General features: G+C 47.5%; 1 protein-coding gene across 1 annotated transcript in view; it reads left to right on the forward strand.

Annotated features, from left to right (window-relative positions):
- NPEPPS (aminopeptidase puromycin sensitive) overlaps positions 1-7,677 on the forward strand; it is a 40,004-nt gene extending 32,327 nt beyond the window's left edge. Inside the window, 7 exon segments of the mRNA XM_086626497.1 lie at positions 1,367-1,586; positions 2,072-2,214; positions 2,978-3,034; positions 3,501-3,608; positions 3,835-3,990; positions 4,097-4,144; positions 6,318-7,677. Of these exon segments, the coding sequence (XP_086482623.1) occupies positions 1,367-1,586; positions 2,072-2,214; positions 2,978-3,034; positions 3,501-3,608; positions 3,835-3,990; positions 4,097-4,144; positions 6,318-6,470 (885 nt within the window). The 3' untranslated portion in view covers positions 6,471-7,677.
- The last annotated feature ends 7,340 nt before the right edge of the window (positions 7,678-15,017 follow it).

Below are 15,017 nucleotides of genomic sequence, written 5' to 3' on the forward strand. Positions count from 1 at the left end.
GCTGCAGAAACTGGTGTCTGAAGAGTCAGCCTTGGCTTCTGGAGGCAAAGTGCCTTTGGGGTTGCTGCATACATCTAACTATTAATTAGCTTGACAAGTCCTAACTTGTATTCTAAGACTTAAACCCTACGGAAGCAGGCTGTCCGTGACTCCTGTTGCACAGTTCTCTCTAGGAGTGTATTATACCGTAGGGTTTTTTGACAAAATTAAGTATTTTGAGAACTTGTTTTCTTTTAACTCATCAAAAGAAGGATATTTTAATGATCCCCTCAAAGACTTTATCAAATACTATCAGCACCATGTGCTTCATTCAGTTGGGCTTGTTAGAACTGTCCTCTGCTGGAGGAGGTGGCTGTTGGGGATTCTTTATGTTTAAAAGCAAGGAATTACCCCCAAACAGGTGTTGTTAGCTCTGAACAATTAGTTACTGTACTCTCTATTTCAGGTTGTGCTTTATTCTTTGTCAGCAAGTATATGGAAGCTTTTAAAAATGTGGTTTTGATGCTCTGCCTCTCTAGCTTCAAAGCTTGTAGCTCTTGTCATGACTTAGTTGAAAGAGTTTGAAACTGTAGCCTGAGTCATTTCCCAACTATTGCAGGACCAAAGGGACAAAAAAATGAGTAAATAATGCAGACAGGATTCTAACACAACGTTCCTATTTTGGCTTTGGTTTTAATCATGTTTTTATCATAGGTGGTGATAGCTTAGATAATAAAAATTGATCTTCACCTCTCTTCCAGTACCATAAATTACTGGCCTGGTTCCAGATTAACCAAAATCTGAGCAATCTGTTTGCAGACACCTGCTGTAGGTATTATCAACTGCACCAAGCTCAGAAGGGTTTTCATGATGCTGTGAAGCAGTTAATATAAACTTTTCCTGGCAGAGTTGGAAAGGCAGTACTACTTGTACTGATTCATGGGAAGCAGGAAGCAAAAATGACTTTTGCAGTCTCAAATGAAATCTCTAAATCTTTACGGTTTTTAGTTAAAATAAGATTTTGGTGGGTGTAATATCTGGCTGAGAATAACTCTGGGGGTTTGCTTTTTCTTGCCAGCATTGCTGCAATTTTGTTAAGTCACTTAATCACTTTGTCTGTTTCTTGTTTGCAAAACGTGCTTATAATTATACAGCTGTCTCCTTGTGAAGTGCTTACCTGGGTATAAAAAGCATCGTGTGCCATGAGCAGACAGCTGAGGTGCCTTGACTGGTGTTAACTCACCTCTGCAGAACCCCACAACAGAGAAAAGTTTATGAGCAGGCTGTGCAAACTGAGCAGGGAAGGCTGTAAAATGATGTGATGAGCGATTAAATGACTTAATTCTGCTTGGAAGTAAGATTAATCTCTTGTCTTTTCCTCTCCCAGGCCCGAGCTGGAATCATTAGCACTGTAGAGGTTCTAAAAGTCATGGAAGCTTTTGTGAATGAGCCCAATTACACTGTGTGGAGCGACCTCAGCTGTAACCTGGGGATCCTCTCGACTCTCCTGTCCCACACAGACTTCTATGAGGAAATCCAGGTGTTCGTGAAAGATGTCTTCTCACCCATAGGGGAGAGACTGGGATGGGACCCCAAACCTGGAGAGGGTAGGAAACTTATGCTGGGAAATCCAGTAGTGGTTTTGGAAAACTCAACGTGTAAATAAGCCATCGGGAAAGGGGAGAGAAGGGAGAAAGAGGAGTCTGAAGTAGTCATTTAGGGGTATTTTCATACTTAAAACCAGCAGGCAAACACAAAACCCCGAAACAACCCTCTGTTATCAAGCACAAGTTAAAATGGTAAAACTTTTCCCTACTGACTTAGCTCAGGTTACAGGCCTAGCCTGTTGTGTTTGGGCTGGAATCATCTTCTCCTGACTCTCTTGCTGTAAAAAAAAAATATCAAATTATTCTCCAGTTGGCACCAAGGAGAGCGAGGACAGGCCTAGTTCCTTTAGACATCCTCAAGCATGTGGAAGGATTGTTACAAAGCTCTGCCCTGATCACTCTAGATAGAAAAACGCTTCTAATTAAATTCATTGCTGAAACGTGTCTCCAAATTTTTATTCTTTTTTTTTCTTCCTACTCATTAGGTCATCTAGATGCTCTTCTGAGAGGTCTGGTCTTGGGCAAACTAGGAAAGGCTGGGCACAAGGCAACATTAGAAGAAGCCCGACGCCGATTTAAGGACCATGTGGAAGGCAAACACGTGCTGTCAGCTGATCTGAGGAGTCCTGTAGGTTATTGCAAATTTTGGTTCCCAAATCACCGTCCCCGCTCCCTTAGCACTGTGTGCACTGAACTCTTGTATTTCCAAGAATAGGGAGGCTAGAGGAAACCAGTGTCAAGGTTTGAGAACAACTGGTTTTGGCAGAGGTGGTGGGAGCTTGGATGAGTCCAGTTATGAAGAAAATGATACTGGGGAGCATGGTACAAACATCCCTGTGTTTCTTGAACCAAGTAAGCCTCATCTGTTGTGGCCAATACTTTGTCATAACTAAAATCCTCAGCTGTACCCACGTTAACTGCTACAGTACAACTCTGGTCTCTACATTACGTTGCTTTCTGGGTTTTGAAGACTGTTCAAGTGCAGTGCTGAACCTGAGCTGACTTCTACTCATTTACATCCATCCATGACCAGCTACATCCTCCAGCTCTGCAGGTGTCAGCTTGGCCCCGCGGAGCACAGTCTGACCGTGGGGGATGTGGATTGAGTGTATGTGAAGTACTTAACTATCCTGGTGTTGTGTCGTACAAAAATTGCTTGCTCTGGTGTTTTGCTGTGATTGAAATTACCAAAATTATGCTGAAATTGAGGAAGAGGTAAAGGAGTTGATGCATCTTTAAAAATCCAGTCTTCAAACATAGAAGGGATGAATGCCAGTATGTTCCAGATCTGCTCACTTGTCTGAAATCTAACCCAAACATGTAGAAATTGATTGTTGCATTTCTAAAAGTGGGGGTTTTGAAGGACCTTCCTTGTTTATGCTCTATTTTAGGTATATGTAACTGTGTTGAAGCATGGAGATAGTACTACTTTAGACACTATGCTGAAGGTGAGTGCCCACTGTTGCTTACACAACGAAAAGCTCAATATTCCACCCTACAAATTCCCCTGAGCTGTAGTTTATCTGCACACGGGCTCAGTGCGATGTTTTACAGCCGATGCCAACACAAGGGTTTCGTTAGGGAGTTCCTTGCTCCGTGGATAGTGTGAAATTGCCATCTAGTGGATCGTGGCATCTCTCATTTTAGGATTATTTTTCATTGCTTGGAGGCACGGTCCTACTTGACCTTATATAATCAGTGGTGAAGATCAGTTTATTACTAGTGGTGCTTGCTGCTGATGTACGCGTAACGAGGTCCATAATGTGCCCAGCTGCAGGATGATTCATGAACCAGTTCAATTTGTCACATATTGGGCTTGAGGAGTAATCCAGTGTGTAGAGCAAGCTCAGTAGTGCTACGTGAGAAGTTGGCATTTAACACCATGTGGTAATATTATTCCCTTTGGCTTTGAAGCTTCACAAGCAAGCAGACATGCAGGAGGAGAAGAACCGAATTGAACGAGTTCTTGGAGCCATCTCTCAACCAGAACTGATTCAAAAAGTTCTCACCTTTGCACTTTCAGTAAGTTACTGGAAAAGCTGCTGCTTCTTTGCCTGGTGAGAATGACAAGTGCGTTCGGCGCACTGTGAGCGTATGATGCTCTAGAATAGGAGGAATAGAATGATTAAATCTTTGAAGGGGGGAGCTATTATTGGCAGATTTGGCATAGAAATGCCAATTCAGTGTAGGAATGCATACAGCCAACACGCTGTGTTTGCTGAATACTCGTCTACGTTTTCATCTCCAGGAAGAGGTACGTCCCCAGGACACGGTATCTGTTATTGGTGGAGTAGCTGGAGGCAGCAAGCAGGGCAGGAAAGCTGCTTGGAAATTCGTAAGGGACAATTGGGAGGAACTTTATAATCGATACCAAGGTGGATTCTTAATATCCAGATTAATAAAGGTATGTATGGCTGTGAGAATAGTCCTGTTCACGGGCATGACCAAAACTAGACTGTTATATTTGAAATGCCAAGTGCTTACACCAGGTCAATATTTCTTTCCTTCAGCTAACAGTGGATGGATTTGCAAATGATAAAATGGCCGCAGAAGTTAAGGTAAGAAATTTTAATTAAAGTGATTAACTTCACCTCTGACAAACTTTGCTGTGAGCACCTGATGGAGGAGCCATGAGTTTCTGTGTGGTTTTTGGGTTTGAGCTGTGGCTCGGCCTCGCTTTCAACTAGTCCCCAAAATTGCACTGCTTCAGCTTGAGTGATTTTAATGAAATGTCTTCAATTAGCATTATCACAAAGTATTGTCCAACTTCGAGTGACATCTATTTGTTTCACTCATGGATACTTTTATTAAATCCAGCAGTTTGTGGCGGTGGCTTTGAGACCCCCCAAAAGCCAACCTTGAAAGATAATTGTAGTAAAACTCGTAGTTGTTACAACTTCCATTGTAAGCTGAGGCTTACATCACCCCTCTGTTCCTCCCCAGACAATACATTTGGGGCTGACTGTGTTAGTGCCCAGGGATTCCTGGGAGAATGAACGTGGCAGAAGTTGGCTAAATTCCATACTGCAGATCCAAGTTTTACGTGGTCGTTTGTGCTGTGTGCTAACAGCAGGGCTTTGACACCAGGCAGGTGAATGTGGTTGCAGAGAGTCTGTCTTGAAGTTGGTGGCTCAGGGTGATGTGGTTTCCTCGAGCATCTCCTCTGACTTGGGACTGTAGGCTCTGGTTGTGGTAGAGTTTTGAGAATGTGTGTAGGTTGAGTTATTACTCTTCGCCCGTACTTTTACAGGGACTCCTTGGAAGAAGAAACTTAAAATTATCACTTTCCTGCTAGGAAAATGCTCAGGAGGAGAATTCTCACAATAAGAATTTATTTCAAAGATAAGCTGAGCCATGAGCTCTATCTTTCCTTTTTTATCATCTAGTGATCTCTTCTTAGAAAAGATTTAGTAGCATAAGTGATTTTACAGAGACATTTTGTGCTGTAGTTATTTTTTTTCGTAAAGAACACTTTGCAAAACACTGGAGCAATCATCCATAACGAGATCATAACTACTTTCCAAGAGAACTTCCTGAGATGGTAAACCTAGCTTTTAGCTGGAGTACTTAAATGTGTCGAGTCTCAGCATCACCCCGTAGTGTACATTAGTGGGAGGTGATCTGCGGCATACTGGGAAAAGCCTGCTGGTGTGAAGGTGGGGGATGACTCCGGCTTCCTCTACACCCTTTAACCCATTGTAAAGTGCAAAGTCACAGCAGCCTCTGGTGCAGTTTCTTCAGCTATTGGCGAGGGATCCATATTGTGGATTCTGGAGGAAGAAACATGAGATTATTCAGCAAAACTCTGGAGTGCGGCTGGTGCTTGGAGATCATTAGGCAGCTTGGAAAGAGGCCCAAGTAGAACGCTGAGAAACCTGATCCCCAGGCAAATGCTGTTGCAAAACGGCCTCAGGCTTCCCTTAGTGTCTTCTTCCAAGTGTCCAGAAATACACCCTTGCTTTGCTGCTGGTTCGTTGCCTCCCCATGAGGGACTGAATTAGTGTCTTCCAAGGGCTGCTGCTGTCCCTGGCTGCAAGGACAAGAGGGACAGGAGCTGGTTGGTACAAGTGCTGCTGTGGCCTTCCTTCAGCAGGGAAATGGAGGCGTTTTGCTGTTCCACTCTGTACTGGGATTACGCGTCTTGCAAACTTGGCAAGCACCCCGCGAGTTTTTTCAGATGTCGGTGGGAGCAGATAGCATGAGCCGTGGTCAGACAAGGAGCATAATTCCCAGAAGCATTGCTGTATAGCCCGGGAATTCGGTGACTTACAGATACCTTGTCTGTGCCTTGTTAGACCCTTATGGGTGGTTGACAGGCTGGGAGAGTTGGGGCTGTGCAGCCTGGAGAAGAGAAGGCTCCAGGGTGATCTTATTGCAGCCTCCCAGTGCCTAAAGGGGCTACAGGAAAGCTGGAGAGGGGCTTGGGACAAGGGTGTGTAGTGACAGGACAAGGGGCAATGGATTTAAACTGGAAGAGGGGAGATTTAGATTGGATCTAAGGAAGAAATTCTTCCCTCAGAGGGTGGTGAGGCACTGGCACAGGTTGCCCAGAGAAGTTGTGGCTGCCTCATCCCTGGCAGTGTTCAAGGCCAGGCTGGATGGGGCTTTGGGCAACCTGGTGTAGTGGAGGGTGTCCCTGCCCATGGCAGGGGGGTTGGAACTGGCTGATCTTTGAGGTCCCTTCCAACCCAAACCCTTCTGTGATTCTATGGTTGTGTGCTTTTCATCCAGGCCTTCTTCGAGAGTCACCCCGCTCCCTCGGCAGAACGCACTGTCCAGCAGTGCTGTGAGAACATCCTGCTGAACGCAGCCTGGCTGAAGCGGGACGCCGACAACATCCACCACTATTTCCTGCAGCGGAAGGCGCCGCCAGCCACGGTGTGAATCCCTGCACGCCGCTGCTGCAGTCCTGCTGCGCCTCACGGGGAGAGGGAGGAGCCCAACAGCTGATTCATATGCCAAGAATTTGGAGTCTTTTTCTCAAACCGACGGGGATTGGACAATGAATGTAGTTAACTGGTTCCTGCTCACACTCCAGATTTAAATTCTATTAAAATTATCAGCAATTCAGCAAAAAAAAAAAAGAAAGAGAGAGAGAGAAAAAAAAAAAATCTGTAAATATGATAGTAATAAAATAGAGCATAACAAAACTGTGAAACTTCCTCAAGCCTTGTCAGTGGTTAAAATATTTAACACCCCCATCCTGACACTCTTATTGACAGATGTTCTGGTTTTTACACCCTCCCCCAAAAAAAAGGAAACCGGTGGTTTCTAGGTCAGTGGAATTTTGTGGAGAGTCTGGGGCAAGAGTGGGTTAATGCCTCGGAGCGTTGTGTGGAACAGGTCACTGGGAAAGGCAGGTAGCTGGTATAACATAGAGTCTGTGCATCATTCTAAGTGCAAGGGTTTGGGGAGATGTTCCTGCAGCCCCCCTCAATCCAAGGATAGTAGGTTCCCTCCCTTTTGTGTTACCTCCCAGCAAAAAGAAAAATGTTCTGTTGCTCTTCGGTTTTCCTCCTTGGTTCCACTTGCTGATGTCCTTCTAAGAGATAACGGAATTGTGAGGAAACATCTTTCATAGCCACATTAAATAAGAGAAAGATTCATGCAATTATTTTTTTTTTTTTCCTTAATAAATTGCACCCTCAAAATGCATGCAAATGAGGAGATAACTACTGTGTGACTGGTTCTCCTGGCTGCTGTTAGGGCAGGTCTCTTCTGTTCAAGACACCGTTCCTTGTCTAAAAGATCCAGCTTGTTCCATCGCCTCATGGCCGTAGCAACACTAGCTTTTCGTTCCTTTCTGTGATGTTGATGGTAATTTGATTCAGAAGCCTTAAATTAGTGATGACTGGCGTGATGATGAAGTCTAAGCTGTGTGCCATCATTTACTTCACAAAGCAGCGTGGTCTACTAACCAGACACAACACCCTCTAATACAAAGGTTGGAGTTCCATTATATTTTTTTTTTTCTTTAACAGGAATTCGTATTTGGTGTGGCTTAACTGTATTTCAGAAGGTCATCAGACTAACTGTCAAGACTGCTTCCCTGAAACATTTTTGTGCTATTGTTTAAAAAAAAAAAAAAAAAAAAATTAAAACAGTTGGCGTTAATAAAAATGTCAATGTGAAATTCACGTCCTGATTTTGTGTTCTGTTTGGAGCTGGAAAGTGTTGCTGTTTTCAAAGGACTTAAAGCTCTGCGGGAAGAGCGGCGGTCGTGTTGGTGGTGTCTCCAACATTCCGGGGGAAAACCTTGTTCTCAGCCTCTTCTGCGACCAGCACCAGGTCCTAGGGCAACTGGATGGGCACATACTGTGCTGGTGTAAGTAGATCTTGTGTAATCTGAATAAAGATTGTCGTCAGGCACTACAGAACTAACCAGGATAAGAGTTGGGAAGGTGGGGGAAAGGCAAAAAAAAAAAGTGAATAAGTAAATTTCTACTAAACAAAACACCTGAGAAGCTGAGGGTCTTTGCAAGAGGGAGTGGTGCTGTGCAGGTGGCGCTGATGCCAACCGTGGTGAGCCAGGGCAGGGATACGTGCCAGAAATGGGCGAGTTTATGGGTAGTGGAGGTGCACTGCTCCCGAACAGCATCGCCCAGGTTGGCACCCCTGGGGCTGGTGTGGCTACGTGGTCAGAAATGAGTCTGAAACAGGAATTCTGTTGGTCCTGAGTCATATCAGTTAACTTGACTGATGGTTTTTCCTGCTGTCAGCACTGCGGAGCCAATGGAATTTCGGAAGAGTAAGCTGGTTTCTCTTCTGCTTCTTGCACATTGACAAAATAACATGCAAAGTTGTGATTCCAGCATGACTGGTGATGTATGAAATGAGAAGTACTGTAGCTGCAAGTTGAGGTGATCTTGTTTTGACTTTAAACAATGCAAATGACATGCAAGCAGTTGAAGGAGAGCGACAAAAATAACAAGCCTGTGGTCAGTGAGCAAACTGAATAGTCTCAGCAGACTGACTAGCCCTGGTCTCTTCTGCATGTAGAGAAAGTAGATTTTAATTCTTCGTGAAAGTAAGTTTGGGATTTGTCCACTTAATATGAAATAATTTTTTTTTTTTTTTTCCAGTGGAGACAAAGTGATGCTCAGGGCAGGGTCAGGACAAGAACAGCAGGAGTTACTGTGGATGAGGAGGGACAAAATGGGGCTCACGTGATGATTAGTGAGGATATTGCCCATAAGAATTGGGTGTATTCCCTGGGGCTGCTGAGGGTGCAGTTGTCCCAGCACACATCAGGGACACCTAAATCCAGCTTTTAACAAGGACTCCACTGTCTCTATTCAAGTTAAACACGTTTGAAGAAACCTTGGTCTGTTTGTTCTTCCCTCTCGCGTGGTTTCACAGGTTTCTGTGTCAAATCTTTAGATAACACCTAAACTGTGTAGGTGATAGTGGTGGCTTTTGTTCCTAGTACAGGCTTATAATGGAAATAAAAGCAAAACGAGTTTTCCCAGTGGCAGCAGGAGGAGTTTGCCTTGGTGTTTCTTCTGTCACTGTCAGGTGTGATGAGAGAGTCACAGAATCCCAAAATGGTTCGGGTTGGAAGGGACCTCAAAGATCATCCAGTTCCAACCCCCCTGCCATGGGCAGGGACACCTTCCAATACACCAGGTTGCTCAAAGCCTCATCCAACCTGGCCTGGAACATAGTCCTGCCTGGGTGAGTCCTGGGGATTGAGCGATGACAAAAATCTGCGTTGATTCTTGCTCACAAAAACACTGGGCTGAAGATCTCCGTCCATGTCTGGAACACAAAGGTTTTCTTAAAGGTTAAACTTACTGCGTGCACCCGCTTGTTCGCCGGGAGGGCGGTCAGGCTCGGGAACAGGCTCGGGAACAGGCTCCAAGGGAAGTGGTCAGGGCACCGAGACTGACTTAAGGAACGCCTGGACATGGTTGAGCGTTGGGTGGCCCTGCCAGGCGCAGGGAGTCGGACTGATGATCCTTACGGGTCTTTTCCGACTTGAGATCCTCTGTGATTCTACGATTCGTTGCTCCTTTTTGGTACAGCGCTACTACCTGGCTTTAATCTTGGCATTCACAAGTAAGTAACCTCGTCCTTCTGCCTTGGTTGCTTCCCTACCCCCCTCCAACAGAACCACAAAGAGCTTTATGAGCATCCCCTGCCTAGGAGGCAGCAGAGTTGTTCCAAAATAAACCATTTGTGTTGCTGTTACCTTTCCCTCCTCTCGTTCTTCACGATTTCAGGTAAACTCATGGAAACAGTGCTTCCTGCAGACCTCACTCTTGGTTTCTGTTGCAGACAGGTTGTCCGAGGTGCAGCCTTGCCATAACGATGCCCCTTCGAAGAAGCAGGAGCTTGATTCCTGCTGAGGTGGAAGTTGGTGTGATAAGCCATGGATTGGTACAGCCAGGCTGCGAGTCACGCTTTCTCCTAGCGAGCTGTCACTCCTGTGCCAAAGCTGCTCGCTGGATTTTGGGTGATCAGGCTCGGGATGGCTGCAGCTCTTCCTGCCCGGGCTGCTCCCTGCTCACGTGTGGGCTGAGGCAGCGGTTTTTGAAGGAAAATGCACTAAAACAACAAAAATTACTTGCTCTTGACTAGAGGACACATCACTGATTTGTGCCATGTTCTTTTAGCCTTGAGATTAAAGAGTTAATTAATATTTGAAGATAATTTCTGAAACGACTCCATGCTGCTGGATGTTGGGGGCTTGGAGGAAGGGAATGGTTGGGGGATAGTTTGATTTTTACCCCTCCATTTTTTTCAGTTTTCTCCCTACTCCTCTTGCACTGGTGGTGATTAGATGGAGCAGCCTTGGCTGGGTGGATCTTCAGTTTGAGACATCCTTTTTTTTCCCTGCTCCATCAGCTTTAAATAATTGAATCTGAGTTTTAAGGAAATCTCAACATTTTCAGTTGTTTGCCTTTTCTTGGCAGGGGCAGTAAAAATAAGGCAAACAGTCGGAATCTAGTCGATGTTGGTTGTCACTGGAAGCTGATACGAAGCCAGTTTGATACTGAGCCAGTATGGAATGGTCGGGCACCTGCACTGCGTTTGGCCCCACGACACTGAAATGCTGAGCTTCAAATAAGCTGGAAACGGAGCTTTTTGAACTGGTTTTGGGAACACAGTGGGCGGAGGACTGGTGGCCTCCTGCCCTGCCATTGCTGACACCGATCCAGTCCCGCCGCCGACACGGCTCAGGAAGTGTCCCATTCGTTTAAAAAATGTGGGTTTTTTCACATGTGATTAGTGAAATTCCTGAAGCAATTTGGAAAAAGTGAATTTTGTAATAACAAAAATACACGTTCCTATGTACAGTAATTGCTTTGATATTTGCAAGTCTCTTACACATGGGATGGAAAAATACTTAATCTGTCAGGAAGAAGGCACGAGCGTGCCAGGCGCATGTGGAATTAGCTGCCAAAAAAAAGTTTTGGAATCTGGTTTACTCTCCAAAAATACCTAGATTTCAGACCAAAATTTTCTCTGGCTTAAATGGAACTGCAGCATCTGGAGAGGGACGTTATTCACTTCCCCAGGCCCAGGGTCTGCTCCCAAACACACTCGCATTAAGAAAACGCTCCGTGTTTTAAATTAGTAAAATTAAATGGTGTACGGCAAAAAAGCTTGTGAACCCTTGGGGGGGAAAAAACCCAAACGCCACCACAAAACCCAAAACTTGACTTCCCAAATCCTTCTCTAACGGGTACCTACGTGTTTCTGTGCAGGTCGGGAGATGCAGCGAGGGCTCGGTGTTCCCACCACGGACCGTCCCCGCGGTGAGCGGTTCTGTCGCTGCGTTTCAGACTTGACACCCGTGTTCTGCTAAAGGTACCTCGACCCCGTGCGTGACAGGTGATGGACAAATGAGTCGTGGCCACCGGGGGCAGAACAAGGCTCGTGGTAGCCGTAGGAGCCGTACCAGATGGGTGAGACCCTCTTCCATCGCCACGCGGAGATAGAAGCCACTCGTGAGACCCCCCCTGGAATACTGTGTTCAGCTCTGGGGTCCCCAATACAAGAAGGACATGGAGCTGCTGGAGCGGGGCCAGAGGAGGCCACGGAGATGATGCGAGGGCTGGAGCACCTCTGCTATGGAGACAGGCTGGGAGAGTTGGGGCTGTTCAGCCTGGAGAAAAGAAGGCTCCGGGGTGATCTTATTGCAGCCTTCCAGTGCCTAAAGGGGCTACAGGAAAGCTGGAGAGGGGCTTTGGACAAGGGGTGTAGCGATAGGACAAGGGGCAATGGCTTTAAACTGAAAGAGGGGAGATTTACATTGGATTTAAGGAAGAAATTCTTCTCTCTGAGGGTGGTGAGGCACTGGACCGGGTTGCCCAGAGAAGTTGTGGCTGCCCCATCCCTGGAAGTGTTCAAGGCCAGGTTGGATGAGGCTTTGAGCAACCTGGTGTAGTGGAGGGTGTCCCTGCCCATGGCAGGGGGGTTGGAACTGGCTGATCTTTGAGGTCCCTTCCGACCCAAACCATTCCATGGTTCTATGATCCTGGTTAGTGAAGGAGGACCACGGGTGGCTTGTCCTTCAGTGACCATGTCGAGATGAGCATCCATCCCTTCCATCCAGTGAAGGAAGGACCAAGCAGTAACAAGCCATCAAAAATCCAGCTGAGCAGTGGCTGCCTCAGTGAGCTCCATCCGGGCTCTTTCAGACTTTATTACAGGAGAGCTCGATTTTCTGTGCTAAATTTGTGGTTTAGAGTTAAAATGAGTCATGTTCAAGTGAAAACGTGTGGGGAAAACACACGTATGTGCCAAAACTGAGAGCCAAAGAGGACAGCGTGCTGTGCTCCGCGGTAACCTTCTTCCCCAAGATGATGTTGCAGGCTCATTAACTTTTCTTTTACAGGGACTCAAACCAGGAAAGAAAAGTGAGGTTATTCTAAGCCTGAACATCACCAAAGTACTTGGAAACCATTCCTCCTCAGCAAGGAAGACCAGGTGAGTGTCTTTGCTAAGCCTGGTGTGATTTATCCTGTGCTAAATCCTGTGCTGGTCGGATTTCATCCCGTTTTTTTTTTCCAAAAGTAGATGTTATCACCTGGCTGTCAGGAGAATGCATCTCCTCTGTGCAGCACTAAGTCGGCCAGGTTGCTGACTTGGTTGCTCCAGCAAGGTGAGATGGAGCACGCAGAATTCCAGGTTGGAGAAATGTGGAGCGTTAAGCAGCCTTTAATGTTTTGCTCCCTGCAGAGGAAGGACCACGCCTGGTGCATGTGTTGTCCTTCCAGTGCACGTGCTCATCCCTCTCAATAATCTTATTCTGGATTCCTGTGTTAATTTCTTAAACCTGGTGTCATCTAAACTCTGCTTGATTGATGGTGGTTCCTTAGCAGCTTCTGCTGAACTCCAAGCTCTGGATATATACAAAATCACGGAGTTTCTGTCCCTTGGAATTCGTGTAGAATTCTCTAAGAAACCTGAAGGTACTGAGCAGCCCCGATAGACTCGGGAGGGGGAACCTGGGCACCTAGTTCTTGTTCTCACCATTTCTCTTGCTGAAATAACCCCAAGTACCCAGTTTTGAGACTCAGCAGCTTTTCAGCATTTCTCTCCCAGTTTCTGCAGCCAGTTTATGGAAGCAGGAGATGATACAAGCCTTTGTAATGTGAATGCTGAGTATGCCATTTATGGCAATAAGGAGAAAACCAGTGCATCTAGCTCAAGTTCACAGCTCCAGCCCCAGCACTGCTGGGGGAAGCTGACTCCACAGTCTCACTTATCCCGATTTTACACTGGGTTTTGGGGCTTCCGTTGCTACTAATGCCAGATTTGTACAAAATTCTTTAATCCTTCTGTCTCTCCCTGTCTTTCCTAAGGGAGCAGCCCCCTGGTCAGTGACATGGAAGGGTTGTAACGGTCAGGGAAACTGCACTTGCTGAAGCACTGTGCGCTTCTGGGTTGTGTTCTGGGGCTTAGGGGTGGGGAGGAGAACTGGGAAGCAGTGCGGAGCAGGACAGTGCTCAGCGAACCCCAGCGGTGTGTCAGCTCCCTCCTCCCCGCTGGGAACTAGCTGCAAGAGAGTGAATTTCACCTGATTTCAACCCAAAGGCTGCCCAGTGAGTTGACTTTGATGTGCGAGCAGAGGTGTACTAGAGAGCGGTGACGAGGGCTGTAGGAGAAGTGAACTCCATTCCTTCGGGCTGAATAACGTGTCCGTTCTGTTCCGTGAGTCAAGCTGTAAATAGTAATTGGTCTTAAACGAGTCCGTGATGTGAACACTTTACAACTCTGCCCCTCCAGACTCCTCCACTGGTGCAGGTTCACCAGGGAGCAGCACCACGTGCCATGGTCACACTGTCCGTGCCTCCGTGTCCCTTCGCTCCCTTCTTATCTCGGAGATCAGGGAATGGATTGAGAGCAGCCCTGAGGAGAAGGACTTGGGAGTGCCGGTGGATGGGAAGCTCACCAGGAGCCGGCACCGTGCGCTGGCAGCCCAGAAAGCCAACCGTGTCCTGGGCTGCATCCAGAGCAGCGTGGGCAGCAGGGCGAGGGAGGGGATTCTGCCCCTCTGCTCTGCTCTCCTGAGACCCCCCTGCAGTGCTGCCTTCAGCTCTGGGGTCCCCAAGAACAGAAGGACACGGAGCTGTTGGAGCAGGTCCAGAGGAGGCCACGGAGATGCTCCGAAGGCTGGAGCACCTCTGCTATGGAGACAGGCTGGGAGAGTTGGGGCTGTTCAGGCTGGAGAAGAGAAGGCTCCGGGGTGATCTTATAGCAGCCTCCCAGTGCCTAAAAGGGCTACAGGAAAGCTGGAGAGGGGCTTTGAGATAGAACAGAATCATGGAAGGGTTTGGGTGGGAAGGGACCTCAAAGATCATCCAGTTCCAACCCCCCTGCCATGGGCAGGGACACCCTCCACTACACCAAGTTGCCCAAAGCCTCATCCAACGATTACTCAGAGCAGCACAACTGCCAGGGAAGAGCGGAACTCGCCTCCCCCATGGCAGCCAGGCTCTTCCCTGCACCCCAGACTCCTGCCCGCCAGGCAATCGTCCCTTCTCCCCGTTGCCCTCGCATTTAGTCCCACAAAGCGGCCTGATTGAGTTACTAATTGCTCCCTCCCGGTGAGCACAGAGGTTGCCGTTAATTATTCAGCTCCACCTTTGTTCTGCCCTTCTTTTTTTTCCCCATTCCAATACCCTCCATCCCGTGGGTTTGGGTCCGGCCTCCCCTGCAGACAGGGGTGCAGAGGGGACCCCACTGCCCCCCCGCCCCCCCCGACGACGACGGGGACACGTCCGTGCTCGGTGCTCCACCGTCGCAGCCATCCCAGGACGGCGCTGGCGGGGTGGTCTCCTCGGCGAGCGCAAAGGGTTAATCCCACACACGGAGCGGGGCCCGGTGCTGTACGGCAGTAGGCCGGGGCTCTGCCCCGCCCCCGCCCTGCGGCGCCCATCACCGGTTACCGGCACCCGCAGCACCGAGCCGTGTCCCGCG

This window comes from Tauraco erythrolophus, chromosome 25 (assembly GCF_009769465.1).
Source record: "Tauraco erythrolophus isolate bTauEry1 chromosome 25, bTauEry1.pri, whole genome shotgun sequence".
In the NCBI taxonomy this organism is placed as follows: Eukaryota; Metazoa; Chordata; class Aves; order Musophagiformes; family Musophagidae; genus Tauraco; species Tauraco erythrolophus.